At 40.6% G+C, this 17961-nt stretch overlaps 1 protein-coding gene across 1 annotated transcript in view; it reads right to left on the reverse strand.

The window, feature by feature from the left end:
• Positions 1–17961, reverse strand: part of LRBA (LPS responsive beige-like anchor protein) — a 1658631-nt gene that overhangs the window by 146787 nt on the left and 1493883 nt on the right. Inside the window, 1 exon segment of the mRNA XM_029605291.1 lies at positions 12808–12975. Coding sequence (XP_029461151.1) covers positions 12808–12975 — 168 coding nt within the window.

A 17961-nucleotide genomic window follows, 5' to 3' on the forward strand; every position in this document is an offset into this window, starting at 1 on the left:
GAGATGACGGGGCCCGAATCTGGTGTGGTGAAAACCGCTGGTCCGGGGGCTAAAGACGCCCATCGTGTTTGGGATCAGGAAGATGTTTTACGTGCACGGAAGATATCGGTTTATGTAAAAGCCCAGGGCACAGCTGGCAGCCAAGAGACGCAGCATCCTGGAACAGGAAAGGTAGGTCCGGGTTAGGACGCCTGGGAGTACGATCTCTGTCCACAGTGGGCACCTATCGTCCCCCCCCCCCCCACCGCCACTTGAAGTTTCATTAGCAGCACTGAAACATTTATTCCCGTTTTGCTTTAAATAGAAATGAACCCCCCTGCCCCCCCCCCACCCTTGCCAAAAGAAAACAAACCCTGCCTGCTTGTCTTTCAATTAACCAGTGATGGAAAAGGGTGCACTTTTTAAAATCCATCAACATGTTATGGCATTTTTATGTGGCTTTTCAATTAAAACCCAACTAATCCTTGACAGCTCTTTGGCTTCTCAGCGCAGCACTATTGTGCTGCACTTCGTCAGACGTCCTGTCTGCACGGCTCACATCTGGCCCGTGAGGCGGCAGAGACTGTTTGCACAGCGCTTGCCACATAGGCAGAGCACAGTTTTCCCTCCGTTTTTGGTTTAATGTTTTAATTTACTGTTACATAGTGAAGCTTGTTAACAACATTACAGGCCCCCCCCAGGTTTTAAATTCCAGGGCAGCTACAATAGATTTGTCTCCCACCTGCTGAAAACAGACATGCGGTCCAGTTTCTAAACCATCCAACAAATGTTAACAATGCGATAAATACTGATTATGTTTACGTTTCGTGAAAGATTCACGGCCCACAGAGCTCCACAGCCACACTAGGATTTGGACAAGATTTGCAACCTCCCTTTCTGAACTGTAACCACAAAAAACCTTTTTTAGGATAAGATAGCAGACCTGCTACTGCTGACATAAAAATGGGGTCAAGTAAGTGTAAACTGTTTGGTTTCTGTTACTGGAAAAGCATAGCAGAATCCCAGACTGTAAATATTTAAGATAAAAACTGGGGAAACAAAAACCTTAACAGGGGGGAAGGTCTGGGACTTAACATGCTGAGTCACAGATGCCACCAAACACTAACCGAAAAGAAATTATTTCATCAGTCCAGTTCAATTTCTTCCCCTTTACCAGGAAGCTTAGGCCGCACAATGCACGGCAGGAGACAGAGTCTTGCAGCCATTGGTCGGCCAGCCTTATTTCACTGATGGTGAAGGGAATGGAACCTTGAACTCGCTAGATTACAGGATCCAAACAGCATGGTTGTACCAAGAGGGGGTTCAGGTCGTAAAATCTGATCAGTTTCTTTGGGAGATGAGGGAATTAGATCAGAGGAGATGACTGGATACAGTGAACATGGATTTCTTTAAGGCCTCTGACACTGCTCCATACAGGTGGCTCACTAACACACTGAATGGTCTACAGTGAGGGTCAATGAGTTACAGCAGCAGGTGCATGTCCGATTGCTGGAAAATGTAGGCCAATCCATAGAAACAGAGCCCATACAGGTGGAAAGGGTACACAGGTTGGGGCTGGTGAGAGAAAATATGACTCACCCACACCTCATAATAGCCGGATTTTTAAAATATGCTGACAAAGTATGGACTGCCTACAAGAAAAAGGGATCTTTGGAATATGAAGGGAAAAAATTACTGTTATTTAATGATTTTTTGGCTAAGATTTCAGCAAATACAATGGCTTGCAAAAGTATTCAACCCCCTAAAAAGTCAGCAGATTTGTGTGGATTATAAATGACACACAGATTGTTCCAGACAGTATGTTTATTGCAAACCAGTATGCACTTAAAATAAATTCACAATTCATTATTTCTCTGCATTTTTTCTGACAATAAAATTAAAAACTGAAAAAATGCTGCTTGTTTAAGTATTTAACCCCTGTGCTGTGGAAGCTCCAAGTTTACACAGATGAAAGATATTGCCCTAACAACTGGCTTATAATAGGCCTCTACTTGTGAATCATTTAAAAAAAAAGGTCATCTTTTTTGGATAAAAGACCCCCCTAATTCCACTAACATTGGTCAGACAGTGAATCTGAAGGAAAGTTGTGAAAATGGAGACCAAAGATCATTCTAAAGAAATTAAAGATAAAGTTATAGACATGCACAAGATAGGAAAAGACTACAAAATAATCTCCAAATGCTTGGATATCCCAGTGAGCACTGTTGGATCATTTGTGAGGAAACTGAAGCTTCATTATACCACATAGACACTGCCTAGGCAAGTCCGTCCCTCAAAACTCAGCATCAGAGCAAGGAGGAAACTAGAGGGAAGCCACAGAGAGGCCAACAATCACTTTGAAGGAGCTACAGAGTTCAGTGGCTGAGACGGGAGTGGAGGTGCCCAGTCAGCCATATCAAGAGCTCTGCATACAACTGGCCTGCATGGGAGGGTGGCTAGAAAGAAGCCATTACTGAAGAATATCCACATCAAAGCACATTTGGAGGTTGCCAGAAAGTAGAGTGACCTACCTAAAATGTGGGATAAGGTTTTGTGGACAGAGGAGACAAAAATGGAACTTTTTGGCTAAAATTCAAAATGCTATGTGTGGCACAAACCTAACACTGCCCATTCCTAAGCAAATACCATCTCACCAGTAAAGTATGGGGGTGGCAGCATCATGTTGTGGGGATGCTTTTCCTCAGTGGGGACTGCACATCTTGTTAAAATTGAAGGACAAACGGATGGTGCAACATACAGGGAGGTACTGCTAAAAAACTAAAACTTGGGAGAAAATTCACCTTTCAACAAGACAATGATCCCAAGCACAAGGCCAAAGCAACACAGGAATGGATGAACAACAAAAAGGTGAATGTTCTATAATGACCAATTAAAAGTCCAGATATCAATCTAATCAAGAATCTGAGGCACTATTTGAAAATTGCAGTCTATAAGAATCATCCAACCAACCAGAACAAGCTGGAACAAATCTGCCGGGAAGAATGGGTGAAAATCACTCCCAAACAGTGTGCAAAGCTGGTAAAACGTACCCCAGCAGACGTAAAGCTGTTATTGCAGCCAAAGGTGGCTCTACCAAGTACTAGTCTGAAGGGGTTGAATACTTACGCAAGCAGCATTTTTCAGTTTTTCATTTTCTTGTACAGAAAATGCAGAGAAGTAATGAACTGTGAGTTTGAAAATTTACTTTAAGTGCATATTGGTTTGCAATAAAAATACTGTCTGGAACCATCTATATGTCATTTAAAATCCTCACAAATCTGCTGACTTTTTAGGGGGTTGAATACTTTTGCAAGCCATTGTATATCAAAAAAAGAAATATCAGTATAGCCATAAATTGTAATCTCTGAAACAGTTTCAACAGAATTAATCAAAAAGCTTTAATCTTGGTAATGGTTTTGCTTTGTAAGATTTCAGTAAGCCATAACTAATTAAGTAATGTATGCTCGAAGCACCATCGCAATGGAATTAAATTTACATTACTATACCATGCAAAACCTCGAGTTATTCGTGATGGCAAAGCACTTCTTTTGCATTTGAAGGAACAAATTGAGAACTTCATGGAAAGTATGCAAAGATAAGTTTTGTTTTACTGGGAGGAAACAACTGAAAGATTTACTCATAATATGGATAAAATTGTATTAAAAAATTATGGCACACAAACTGATTTGTGTATGTTTTTATTGTAAATTATCTAGAGTCTCGAACATTTTGCAATTCATAAATTTTAATTATCTGTAATAAATTATAAACGTATTTGTAGGATAATTGTAGTTGGCTTTTAAATATTTTGATTCTGTTTTTATGAAAAGTAAACAAGCAAGAGCCATAATCTGGGTAGCTGCGACTATTTAGTCGCAAGAAGGGGTGGGGGGCATGCCAAAATCTCTGCAACCCAATTTAAGACATAGATGAAAAGGACAACTCATTGGGAAAATATGGCCGCAGCTTTATTGCATCACAAACATACAATAAAGACCCAGGTACCCGAGCCATCACAAGTCTACTGAGAGACCCCAATGGTAGGGCAGTGCATCACCTCAGTACCTGGGGCCCACCACAGCCAAGCAAGGCCCTGTCCTTCCCCTAAGCAAGGTAACTGCCCAGCTCAATGGGCCACCTGACCCTGGCGACAGACAGCTCAATGGGGCCATCTGACCCTGGCGACAGACAGCTCAATGGGGCCATCTGACCCTGGCGACAGACAGCTCCCCTAGCGGATATCCCTATGGAAAAATTGGCCCCAATGCACAGCTTCCAATCAGAAAACCCCTGCCTCCCGGTTTGGGTACCCCCATCATAGGGCCTGGGTAGCCCCTAGACTTGCCCGGGACCCTTTCCCCAAACAACATTGCAGTCCGAATACTCAATACCTAGGAACACCCTGTGGAGGGCTCGCCTCCAAGCGTTTAGGAGCAGATTTATGTGCCATGTCCGAGAGGTATACACCCCCAACAAGTTGATCCTTCCTATCATTGCGATATAATTTGTACCCTGATATAGCACTGTCCCATTGGTTATCCTCCCTCCACCATGTCTCTGAGATGCCAATTAAGTCTATGTCATCATTTGCTGCTGTACACTCTAACTCTCCCATCTTACTTCTTAGACTTCAGGCATTGGTATACAGACATTTCAAAGTGCATTTTTTGTTTGTATTAACAACTTGCTTTTCAGTTGACAGGGATAATTTGGAATTCTGTAGCTCAGGTGATTCTTTACTTATAGGCACATGGATTACTTTTGCTTTTATTGGAACCTCTCTGTTGGGATGCCCTAACTCTCCTGTTTCATTAGTATCCTTCAAAGATACATTCCTCTGAACCATGCACTGCTGAGTGACTGTCGGCGTTCTCCCTTGTTCTTGTTTAAAAGCTGTTCTATCTCCTTTTTAAAAGTTAGTGCCAGCAGCCTGGTTCCACCCTGGTTAAGGTGGAGCCCATCCCTTCAGAAGAGACTCCCCCTTCCCAAAAAGGTTGTCCAGTTCCTTACAAAACTGAATCCCTCCTTCCCTGCATCTTTGTCTCATCCGCCAATTAATTATCTGCACCACAGCCAGGTTATCACATCAGTATATTATCTTCCAGTTGACCAAAAGCTCGCCTCAGATGTGTAGCGATACCACCACAGGAACAACTGACTCTGGATGCTACCCAGCTCCCTGACCAAGTCTCAGTGCACCAAACTCCCTGGCAATAAAGGCTGAAGCCTTTGCCTCCTGAAGTGTTGGAAGAGAGCTCCAACTCAAAACTAGACAGGGGAGGGGGGGCAGCCATACAACTGAACTTTCTTACTCAGCTAGAATCTCTTCCAGACCAACACATCCTCCCGCAATACCTGTGTTTCTCTGAAACAATTTTTCTTTCGCACTTTGAGGAAGGCTAGGATTAGTCTATGCAAAAATGGGAGTACCATCACCCACATCCATTTCGATGACCCGTGGCTGTTACACTGACCCAGACGTGACCATATAAGGTAAAAACTCACCTTCGGTTGATTGTGTCACCGAAGGGTTGGCAGGCCAGGCAGGCATCTTCTCTATGGGCAGGGGAGCTTCTGCTTCAACGGACGGACCAGGGGCTGCCACTTTGGGCGTGGGAAGGCCAGAGGCAAGGGGCTGGATAATTAGTGGGCATTGCAGAGGAAGAACTGTCTTCCGCAGTGTGTGCTTTAAAGGTAGCCGGAGGTGAAACAGTGAGGGGCCCACCGAACCTGATGCACAACTGTAGTGAGGCTGCGACCAAGTGGTTTACATACCTGGCCAAGAAACCGGAGCAGACCCACAATGACAGCTCTACACCTGGCCCAGCACAATTCCAAGCAGACCAGCCAGAAGGACCTGCCTAGACCAGCCGCCAATGGTAAGCGGGGGCAGAGCAGCCAATCGGCTGGGCTCCCCCAGCCATGCACCATCTACTCTCCAACGGGATGAAATTGCTAGGGTGGGATGAGGCGTGGGCCCTTGCTGGCGAATGCCACATGTCCAGTTGTAGGGCCGGTCTGTGGGGTGGTAGGTTGCCAGCACCACCCATGGTCATCCACCCTCCGTTCGGCCCTGGTTCTGATCCCCAGCTGGGCATCTCCCCTCCAGAACTGAACCACCCCCCGGTTGGTACAGATGGAATGTTCACTGGCTCAGTCTCATGTGCCTTCTTGTGACCCCTATGCCCACTCTTGCACCTGATTCCTTGAGGTGATGCAGCTGAAGCAGCCTTCTGCTTCCTGAATGGACGATGAGCTGGGGCTTTCTTGGCACCAGGCATTATCTGGGAGAGTGGACAGACTGCAAGTCAGAGCCTATGAACCAGGAACAAATCCTAATTCAATCAGCCAAATAATGTCTTTTAGATTTATCAATTGGCAAATATTTAAAATATTTTTTTTGGTGATGCAAGGCACTATTGCAGACTTTCTTTTTATTTATTTATTGTATTTATATAAAATCTCTTTTTTACCGCCCTTACAATTTTGGTAGGTCTAAGCGGTTTACATGAATAATGTGCTGGGAGGGTACTAAATGTACTCATCGAAGGACAAGAAGCTGGCTGCAGGGCAAGGAGCAGGAGCAAAAGGGATGGCAAACAGGCCGGACTCAACCTCTGCCCCTTGCGCAGCCAGATCCGTCCCCGAGCCGCCCCCAAGCTTTGAATAGCACAATCGGGCTAAGTATCGGAGGCCCCTTCTTTCTTGAGTTCTGCCCTCCTTCATCTATACTGCCCATTACCTGATTGATCCCACTTTGGTTTGGCTTTCCCTGTTACCCCAGGGCCTTTGCCTCAGACCTCCATGCATGCCCCGATGTCAGCGACGTCATCATGGCAGCGCCAACATGCATACGATGCTAATGTGCCGACAACATGCACTGATACAGCACACCGCAGGATTGCCGCCATGCGGCGGGGAAGTGACAGAGGGGAATGCACTCTCGCCAGCTTCCCGTGCTCAGAATGCGGCACCGGGTTATTGGCGGCCACATCCTTATTGCTGTGAACATCTAACTGCATCAAATGAAGGGAGTTGCCATTTTGGTAATGAATGCACATACTTCTTGGAAAGCAGTGAACAATGCTGAACACTATTGTTTATGTCCTGAAAGCCTTAAAAGTCTGTTGCAATAGAAGAGTTATTTGTGAACATTTGCAGGTAATGAAAGTTTACTGTTTGTCCGAAGCAATTCATGGATAAATAGAATCTAACACATAACATATTCTTATTAGATGGACCGTTTTGTACATTGCTGTTTATAATTTGTTTTGTGAAGCAAAGGAAGCAAGTAATACATTTATTGCTATTAATACTGTGTCATATGGAGTGGCGTGCCGTTTTGACCATTCACTTATATAAACTTTGGTAAAATCCTACACAGCAATGGAACAGTATGTTTATGCTTTGGGAACTGTTAATCTTGATGTGTAAATGAGTTACCTTGCATAGGTGGTAACAAGAATAAATCTTATAAGAATTTGCAACTACATGTTTAACAAGATTTATTTAACTTGAAGATGATGAAGAAACACCAAATGGATTATAATCAGTTCATCTTTAATAAATGTATGCCTTGTAAGGCAGATGAGAGTACATTATGGAAACATTTTGCGACTTTGTTTTTATATGACCCCTTATAAGAGATAGAGCTTTATTTTTTGCTTGAAGATAATTTGTGAAAATGCCAGCCATTCATGGATCATGGGGTTGGTCTAATTACATTTTTTATATATTTAATTTATTATGTTAGGATAATGTGACACACTTTGGTGTGAGATCTGCAACGAAAATTAGCTCACTGAATAATTATGTTGGTATGAAATATTAAGAAGTCATGATAGTAATTTCATTACATTCTTAGTTGTTAAGGTTTGGACCATGTATGAAGCAAGGTGTGACCTTTAGGTAAGAATTTGCTTATCACTGATGCTTGATGATTTTTTTAATCTCGAGTAACTTCTGGACTCTAAGGCCCCTTAGGAGACATCGTCAGGGACAGAAGACAAAGAAGATGACAACGAAGAAGAAGGGTGCCGAGGATGTTGTTCCTTAGAATTTTCTTCATGCTGTTTGTCTGTGGCTATGTGTGTGCTATGCGGATGAATGCTAGTAAATGTTCTAGGTTCTTTAGCGTAAGTATAGATGGCAGTGTTTGCATTCTAGAATAACTCATGTAGCAAAAGCTGTTTTCATACAATTGAGAGCTGGGGACACTTAAGCTCATATAAAAATGTGATACGATCCTTAGTTATATTTCTTTTTAGAGGTATTAATGTCTAACATTCCCATTAATACTGATGGCATCTATTCTCCAATTAAAAGAAAGAAACTTTTAGATATGTTCAAAAACAAAAGGACCCACATAGGGTTTCTTCAAGAAACTCACTTGATGGATTTAGAGCATAAAACATTTAAAAAGGATTGGGCAAGTCAGTGTGTATTCTCATCTTTCTCTCATAGGCAAAGGGGAGCTATGAACCTATTTCATAAAGATCTTCCTTTTGTAATGGAAAAAATATCAGATCCAGAAGGCCATTTGTGCTGGTATATTTTAAAAAGTATGTTTTTTGCAATGTACACAATCAATTTTTTTCTCATGATTGGTTACTGAACTTAGCCAATTTTTACATCATAATGTAATCATGGGAGGCGATTTTAACTTATTAGCCGACCCATATAAAGATGCCCAGACTTAGTAGGCCTTTCTCAACAAACATGGGTTTATAGTTTCTCATGAAAGAGCTCCAACTGTTGGACATCTGGCGTGTTTTACATCTGGAAGAATCTAATATTTCTTTTAATTCTAAATCACATAATCGTTATTCTCAGATGGATTACATAATTTCATAATCTCTATGCTATAAAGTAATAAAGGCTGACAGAGAAGTAATGACCCTCGCAGATCATGCTACAGTCTTTGTATCTTTTCAAATACATCAGGCAGTCTCCAAAGCTTTCAAATGGAGGATGAGCCCTACATTATATTATGATAAAGAATTTTGTGAACATAATAAAGACAAATGGCAAGAATACCTAACTTTTAATGACAACTTAACAGTTGCCCCAGATATTTTGTGTATACTGCTGAAGTGGTAATGAGGGGAGAGATCACAGTATATGGCTCATATAGCCAGAAGTAGAGAAGCTGAAATAATTATGTTATACAGTCAATTGAGTAAGTTGAAGTCTCAGCATATAAAGCAACTGACAGATAAAATTAGAGATCAGATAGAATCTGTCAGAAGAAGTCTGAATTTCTTGTGGTATCAAAAAACACTCAGTTCAGTTCAGAGTTTTCAAAATCAATTATTTCGATATAGGACTAAAGCTACTAAAATGTTGGAAAGATTAGTGAAAAATGCCAAACCTAAGCATTACATAACTGTAGCAAACGATTTCCAGGGTACAGAACATACATTAGTACAAACTATAACTCAGATTTTTGCAGACTATTATAAGAAGCTAACTCAGCTACAGATGTATATGAAAATGATATAATGAAATTCTTTGCAGGTTTAAATTTGCCACAATTAACCGCTCCTCGATTAGAACTTTTAGGCATGCCTGTCTCTCAGACTGAAATTGTTACTATTAAGAATATGAAAATGGGGAAGGCAGTGGGGCTAGATGGCCTGGGAGCAGAATACTATAACATTTTGAAAGATACATTCTCTGAACCTTTCTTAAAAATGTGTGATTGCTCTCTGGAAAAGAGACTTTACGCAGATGCTAATCAGGCACTAATTACAGTATTTCTCAAGAAGAGAAAAGATCTATCTCCTGAATCTTAATGACCTATTTGCTTGGACTTAAAAATCTTGGCATTAATAATAGCAAGGAGAATAGGTACAGCTGTCCCCTTTTTTGTATCATCAGATCAAACTGATTTCATTAATAGGTAACATAGGGTCAGCAACATCGGCAAATTAGTGCAGATTCTATGGTCAAGTCATTCAAAATATTCCAAGGGCATAATTATCAGTTTGGACACAGAAAAGGCCTTTGACAGGGTACAATGGCAGTATTTATTTTGGGTATTAACTTAATATAGTTTTCAGGATACCTTTCTTCAATGGTTGAGACTCCTTTATTCTTGACATCAAGCAAGAATGATTATAAATGGACAAGTTTCTGCTCCCTTTTACTCACTTTGTTTATTAAACCATTAATAGTTAAAATCCAATTTCCTTCATATATTCAAGGCCTTAAGTTGGGTAAAACTGAACATAAGATATGTTTATTTGCTGATGATATGTTATTTGTTGGTAACACATCTGAAAATAATTTTGAATGTCTTTGAGGATTTTGGAGATTTCAAACTAAACCTTACTGAAAACTATGCCATTTTCAATGAAAACTCTATTGGAGTGGCCTACAGATTCCCACAATGCTGGACCACTTCTCAGATTAAATATCTGGGTTTAAGTTTTCCACATGATAAGGCATTATTTTACAAGCTAAACCACCACATTTATAGATAATATTCATGAACAGCTTATAGTCTGGTCAGCTCTGCCATTAGCTGTATTTGGTAGATATACCTTGTATAAAACGACACTGCTGCCGAAATTGGTTGAAAAAATAAAGATGTTAACAGGTTCCACTCTATGGTAATTTAGTTTATTTGGAAATCTAGAGGTGATAGAATTGGATACAAACTGTTAATGACGACTAAAAAAAATGGAGGACTTAAAATGCCAGATTTTCATTTCTATAATGTGGCATGTCAAATGAATTTCTATTGAGAATGGTACTCAAGTAAATTACATTTCTGTATACCTGGTTTGGCTGAAGTCAAGGTTGCTCCTTTCACAGTCATGGCAACTTTACATATGAAAGATTCTCTATTACCTGACCACATAAATAAATGCTTTCTAATTATACCTACTGTTACAGCCTGGAGATTTTTTTTTTTTTTTTTGTAAGATGTAGGGCAGTTCACCTTAAGTTTCTGAGTTTATGACCTTGGTTAGTAACCTTATTTTTCTTCCAGGTATCCAAAATAACAATTCCACTTCTGCTTTTTGTCCTTTCACTGACATACCTAAAAAAAACCCTCTCATAATCTTGCTCTGTGGTCTTAGCTATCTTATTTCTGCTTGCTTCTTTGCTATCCTGACTATCTTTCTGTCTTCTCTCAGCTTTTCCAGATATTCTTTCCTGTTCTTTTTTTTTCCTATGGTTTCCCTTATACCTTCTGAATGCTAATCTTCTTGCTCTTCTATTTAAGACACCTCCTTTAAAAACTACAGCAATCTCATTTTCCTTTTGCCTTTATGCACTTTCCTGATAACATTTTAGCTTAGCCAACTGTTGTGCTGCTCTACAAAATGTTTCCACCCTGCCAGAGCTTTCTTACAGCATGCTCCCATTTTAATAAAGTCAGTACTTATGTCATCCAGGGCCTTAACCTTTGTATGAACCCTCTCTGACATTGTTCTTACATTAAACCATTATAGATTAAGTGATAGGTTGCTGTGACTGAAGGCTCATGGCACTGTAGTCCTTGTAGAAGCCAGTTCCAATGAGCTGGACATCCAAAGAAGTAAGATAGACATTTCTAGACCAGAAGGAATCTATAATGTTACCTATTTTCCTGATTCTAAATATAGAAAGCTAATACTGCCATGAACCTCTGCATACTTTAAAAATAGATCACAACAATTTTTAGCAACATGAAATTTGGCAGACATTCAAAGTAATCTCTTAGTAAATAGCTCATTCTTAAAGGCACTCTTTTCTCTGGATAGAAGACCATTGATAAATGGATATAAAGTTATAGTACTGCATTTTTCCTTTCTTCTTGACAACATGATAAATTTAGGGTTTGAACTGACATTCTCATCCAGTCAGATTGGACCAACTGAAATATAAAACCATGTTTTTAAAAAACAAATCCTTTTGTTTAGGTTGCAGTGAATACTCTAATGAAAACCTTATGGAAAACTTCGGACCACCTTATGAAGCGTTGCAGAGCGCTTGTTACAAACATTAACACACATTCCCATTCTAGCAGAATTGTTTGCTTAAACCAATTCTTGTTTCTCCAGTTTCCACTTGTTTTGATAAATAAAACTTTTCTTTTATGGAAGAATACATTTGGTGAAACTTTACCAACAGTTTATATCTAATTTAAAATACATATACATTTATGTTTAATGAAAACAATATTATATTTAGGATGATAAAAATAAATACTCATGAGAAAGCATTAAAGTGCTTTTTCAAAGTACTGGGTGAATAATTAGCAAATAACCAGTACATATATCCTGGCAATTAAGTCTATAGAAACAAAATCTATAGGGTTGATGCTCAATCATTACATATATCCATTCAGGAAAGGTTATAGAGCATATATACACCATTTTAAAATCACAGACTAAAGGTATTTCAGTAATACTGCGCATATATTCTAGGATCAGTGATCCATTACCTCATAGATAAGGAATGCAAGTTAAAAAGGTCAACAAAATACTACTAAAATGGTGGTTTTTTAATTAAAAGAATGATTCTATCCTTATTGAATTGTGCAGTTTTCAGTGAAAGGATTATAAAAGTAATAACTTATAGAGATAAGTATTTTCTGTCAATTAGAAGGCTCTTGGCTTTACCTCAGGTCTTCAGTTTCTCCCACCACTGCATTAAGCTACTAGAACATTCATGTCTTACTAATTAATCATTACTTAAATAGAATCTCTCTTGTGAAAAAAACAAAAGCAAGGGTAAAAAGATTTTTCTAAGAAGCTGAATAGGAAAGAAAATTGTATATAGTATTAAATGCTACATAAAACATTAGAACACCAGCACACAACAATGACAACCTACCTCTCTCAATACCGGATCTGCTATAGAACTCAAATTGACTGCTCCTTCATAAGTCAGGTAATAGAATACATTGAGGGCACGGACTGCCTCTGGTCCTTGCTGTTTATATCCAAAAATAAGATCAATCCATTGGTGAAGCTGGCACGACACAAACTCACTCTCCAAGGCCTGGAACATAAGCAGAACACAGAACTTACACTTAGCATCCAACTATCCTTGGTCAGTTAAATTTAATTTACTCATTTTTTATGTATTACGTATACATAACAACCCTGAGAACCTAGCACAATTGGTGCCAACTATATGGAAAGGTTTAGAATTTACAGAGCAGCACATATGCACATATCTTCCAAGTGCTTAATTAACCATGAGCCAACTTTGAAAGGATAGAAAAAGGAAGATTAAAGAAAATAGAGAAAGATTTAGCACAGAATAAAAATGATGTGCCAAAGGTCCTGCAATCACTACGAGGTCATGCCACGTAAATTAAACAATAATGCTATTTTAAACAGAATCATAAAATAAAGTGTCAGTGGCTCTCACGTTACCATGAGAGGTTTATCAAAATGAGGTAAGCAGCAAATGCTTTTCACTGTGAAAATTCACTCCAGGAAGTCAGAACAAAAGTCTGAAATGAGCCATTGGTAAATACTGTATGTACGATTCAACAGACAAGTTACATTTTCATAGAGATATAGAAAACAAAATCTATGTAGCCTAATTACAACAAATCCTTCCACTTGGCACAATGTACCAAATGACTACTACCCTCTGAATTTTCCTAGTCCATGAACCTCTGATAACATAACTTTCCCCCTCTTCCTAATCCCCAAAGTTATACAATCTCAACCACTGAAATCTCAATCCAATTATCCTACCCATTTATCCCTGATCCAGTAATCCTCTCCCCATGCCTAACCCCCAAATTACCCTTTCCAGGCCCACCATTCTCCTCCCTGCCAGCAGCAGGATCTGCCTTTACCTTCTAATGGCTCCTCTGCCGACGTGAAATGATTGGCAGCACTGTACACTACGACCTGTTTTTAACTAGGGAGTCTCATCAGTGTGTGCTGGCTTATCTCAGAAACAGAGAAGATGCTTACCTATAACAGGTATTCTCTGAAGACAGGGGGCTCACCAATCACACAAGTTTAACTCCAGAAAGATAGAAGGAAGAGTATTTGATTAATTTAGAAATTTAGATGTGGGGATACAGGAACTGCCATGGATGCCTAAATGCAAGGTCATTGCAAGGGGTGGGGACAAGAAAGATTACTGCCCTGGGAACCATGGCACCCTTTTCAATCATTCTGCAAGTATACACGCCAAAAAGGGAAGGGGGTTGAGAAGGGGGAGGGGGGGATCTGTCAAAAGCAACCCATACCCAGGGCACCATTTTCTTTAACAAAGCCCTGCCCAGAGGGATCTTAAACCCCTCCTCCTTTTCATCCCCTGTCTACTCCTTGCTGTTTCCACCCTCTGTTTCCTGCTGCTGATCTGAATTTGGTGGTAGGATGACAATGACAGTGGTACCACAGCACCATGAGCCATACCATATCCTCCCCTGCTGCAGCACAGGGTCAAAATATCATGGTTTCAACTGTATAGTACACAGTAGTGCTATGTGGTGAAAGCCAGAACCTGAACTGCTGCACCCTTACTGTCCTCCAATTAATACCAAGGCCAGCTCTTATCTTAGACGAGGGGAGAAGGAAAGATGCATAAGCTGCCACTTCAACTTGGTTTCCAAGGTCGACTGACATCACTCATCAGTGTGACTGGATGATTCACTTCATTTTATCTTCAGAGAAAAAGGAAATCTGCAGGAGACCAGGTGCATTGCCTATCTCCATCTATCTATATATAGATGGAGAATGATAGATATAGACATACAAGGCACCTGGGTCTACTGTACAGTCTTCAATGCATGCAAATTTATCTCATGCATATTCATCCTAGATATCCTAACACTTCCCATCTCTTCTGTTCTCACTACAGACTTCGCCAAAATGCTAGCTTTATCTTCTTTTAAATAACTAAATTAATATAAAATAAAGAGAGCCACAACATTCATGAGCATTTTCCTTTGAAAATCAGTAAACATTTAAATACAAATAGCTGAGAGCTGTGGTAAAAGAAGTTATCCGCACTGCTCACGAAGAAAGGGACCATATGTCATGAGTGTAAAAGTTTCAAATGATTTATGTAGCCCTTCCCCTCAAGAGTAAGTTTTGAGAATAAAAAGCTTATGCCACAGGCCGCCATTGCGTGAATGGTTTAGATAGCACCACAGGAATTCTCTCTCCTCTCCCTGCCACCATGTCAAATAAAAATAACAATGCAAGTATAAAAAAAGATTATATTCAATAGCAGATGGAAAACACATCCAGCTGGGATGCCTATGCTACATGACAATACAGTCCAGTTTCATAAGCTTTCTTTTGATAAGCTAACTTTAAAATCAAGGGAAACATTTTATAGCTTGGGAGATTAAGCTCTGGAACACTCTAGGGCCCTTATTCAATAAAGATTTCTCTCTACAAAGGCAGAATCAGGAAAAATCCTTTCTGAGTAAGGATCTATGTTGGCTAGAATTAAAGATCACATTTAATATTTGGGCAAAACACCTGCAAATCTGTTTTCTTTCTTGATTTGAAATTCACATCTTTTGCCCATGGTTTTAATTTCTAACAACTTCAGATGGGGAAAAAAATATCCTTCAAAGAAACCATGCAAGCAAATACATCTGCAAAAAGTGCTCTAGGACTAGTGTGAAAGTGCTAAACCTGAGACCTGGCAAAAGATTCATAAGGGTTTTGGGGTGAGGTTTTACTTTCAAATGTTTTCTGAGACTTTTCCCTTCCTGAAGTTGCAGAAAATGAAATCCTCAGGCAAAGGATGAAACTGTTTCAAAAGTGTGAAACAAACTGATCTGCAGGCTGTTTGCTTTATTTCCTAAAATGTAAGGCTAGCTAATATCTATACAGAATACTTTACCCATTTAGCAAACAGGCTTACAAAATATCTCTGAAGTGATGTCCCTGGAAACCCTGCTTAACTAATGCTGGACCCAGCATCTAGTCTGCTCCTCCTTAAAAGGCAGAGATACAGGAAGCTCGGTGGGCAGATCCTTGGAGAGCAGGTGTAAGAGTCTGGGCTCAGCTGAGAACAGACAGGCTCCGGGTCTCCAGGAGAAGGCAGCTCCTGTAACAAAGGAGACTACTGAAGGTAAAGAATTAACCGGGCAGCCCGCACCCCGTTGGTTCTGGCCATCTGGGCCAGACACCCAGCATTATACACACACATAGAAAACGTGAGTCCTCACTGGGATGCAAATGGCTGTAGCCGTTTATTAGAGTATCCTACCAGGGGAGTCTAATTTAGGCACAGAGTCCTGCCGCCACTGCCTATTCTCAACCACAGGGCAGGTGCCAATGTCTCCGTTTCATTCCACCCAAGCAGAAACAGTAAGGGGTGGTCTCGCTCTCTGCGAGACCCCGAGCAGCGTTGGACCACTGTCTGCGGAGGAGCCAGGCAGGTCGCCACACAGCAGGTCCTGCCTGAGCCCCTCACATACTTGAATGGCCGTTGACTTGTCAAGGCCCAATCTGCAGGCCTGACATTCGTCATCCGTGGTCAAATGCTGAGTGGTGGTTCCAAGGCCCCTCTCTTCCTTACCAGCACCTCCCTGCTTCGTTTTACAGCCTCCAGCAATACAACAGTCTTTCCAGGACTTGGTTGCCACTGCCACGACAGATTAACAATGAACAACAATAATTTGCTAACAATTTGTACTGGCTAATAAAGGGTGGGTTGGGCAGGGAATCCCATCACGCTGGGGGCCAAGGATAAAAAGGCCGAACGAAGGGGACCCGGTGGATTTTAAATTTTTCGCTGGTCCCTCCCTCCTGCCAGTGTCATCACATTGCTCCCCTGGCCAATCATGTGGCCTGGAATTGGGGCGCATTCCGATGACGTCACCATGCCCGATGCCAGACCAACAGGGGGGAGCGACATCACTAGCAGCGCCCTGGCATGACGCGGAGGAGCTCTAGCTGGTGGGGCCGGCTGGACGCTGCCAGCGCCAGACCATTTGTGCGATCTCACAATCTCATTCTGGAGTTTGTGATGTTTAACTCTTTTCTTTAAGCTTCCTTTCTTTTATACAGTTGATAGTTTCAACAGTTAACCTACATTTTGATATTGTTGTTCAAATATGGATGTGCTGTCAGAATGTGTAACACTGTTTTACACTTCTTTAGTTTTAAAAGCCTATAAGCAGCAAAAAAATCTAGGGGATAGACCAATTCTGCTGAGACCAAAAATGACAATGCCCATCTCAACTTTATTAAAGTTTATATGGATATTAGTAAACAGTAAAAAGAAAGGGAAAGAGATTACAATATAAAAAACTGCATAAGATATTCTGGAATGCAGCCTTTTTCAACATATACAAGTGTAGTTTCTTTTAAAGCAACCAGTTTGGTTTTCTCTTTTTATACTGTAAAGCTAAGTATTTTCTACCCAATACAAGCACAAATGGTACCCAGAAGAGTCTCAGTTTAGCAATCTGGATGATAAAGATTTTCAGACCAGTTGTTATGCTGCAAAACATTTCTAGGCTGATTACCTATTAGAGATTTGGCAACCTACATACAACTTACCTATGTTTAACATTTTATCTTTTTCTTTCAGGATATTAGGCTTCCAGTTCTCACATCCTATTTCACCACAGTATATAAACTCAAAAGTAAAGGCTGTGCCCTGTGAAATGCTTACTGTACAATTATGAAAATAAAAGCATTGGCCGGCAAGTTTATTTTTTTCCTGGTTGAAATGCAGAGTGCGCACTGGTTCATTATGAACACAGCAGAGCCGAAAGAGACAATCAGATGTAATTGTTGCTAGAGTGGCTTGGAGAGTTTAATTCAATAATAAAAATATATACTAAGGCAGTGCTGCTCAACCCCTGGGCTGGCTGAGGCTGGGGCAGCACTCACAACCCCTGAAGGAAGGAGTCGCAGTCATTGTGCAGTGGCGACATATGGTGGCTGGATCTAGGGCCCAAGATTTCATGGTTCTGGAAGATTGTCACTGCAGTGATTGAGCGAAGGGAGAGGAAATAATCCCTGGGTAGTTGTAAATAAAGGTTCA

The sequence above is a fragment of the Rhinatrema bivittatum genome, chromosome 1 (genome assembly GCF_901001135.1).
Source record: "Rhinatrema bivittatum chromosome 1, aRhiBiv1.1, whole genome shotgun sequence".
NCBI lineage: Eukaryota > Metazoa > Chordata > Amphibia > Gymnophiona > Rhinatrematidae > Rhinatrema > Rhinatrema bivittatum.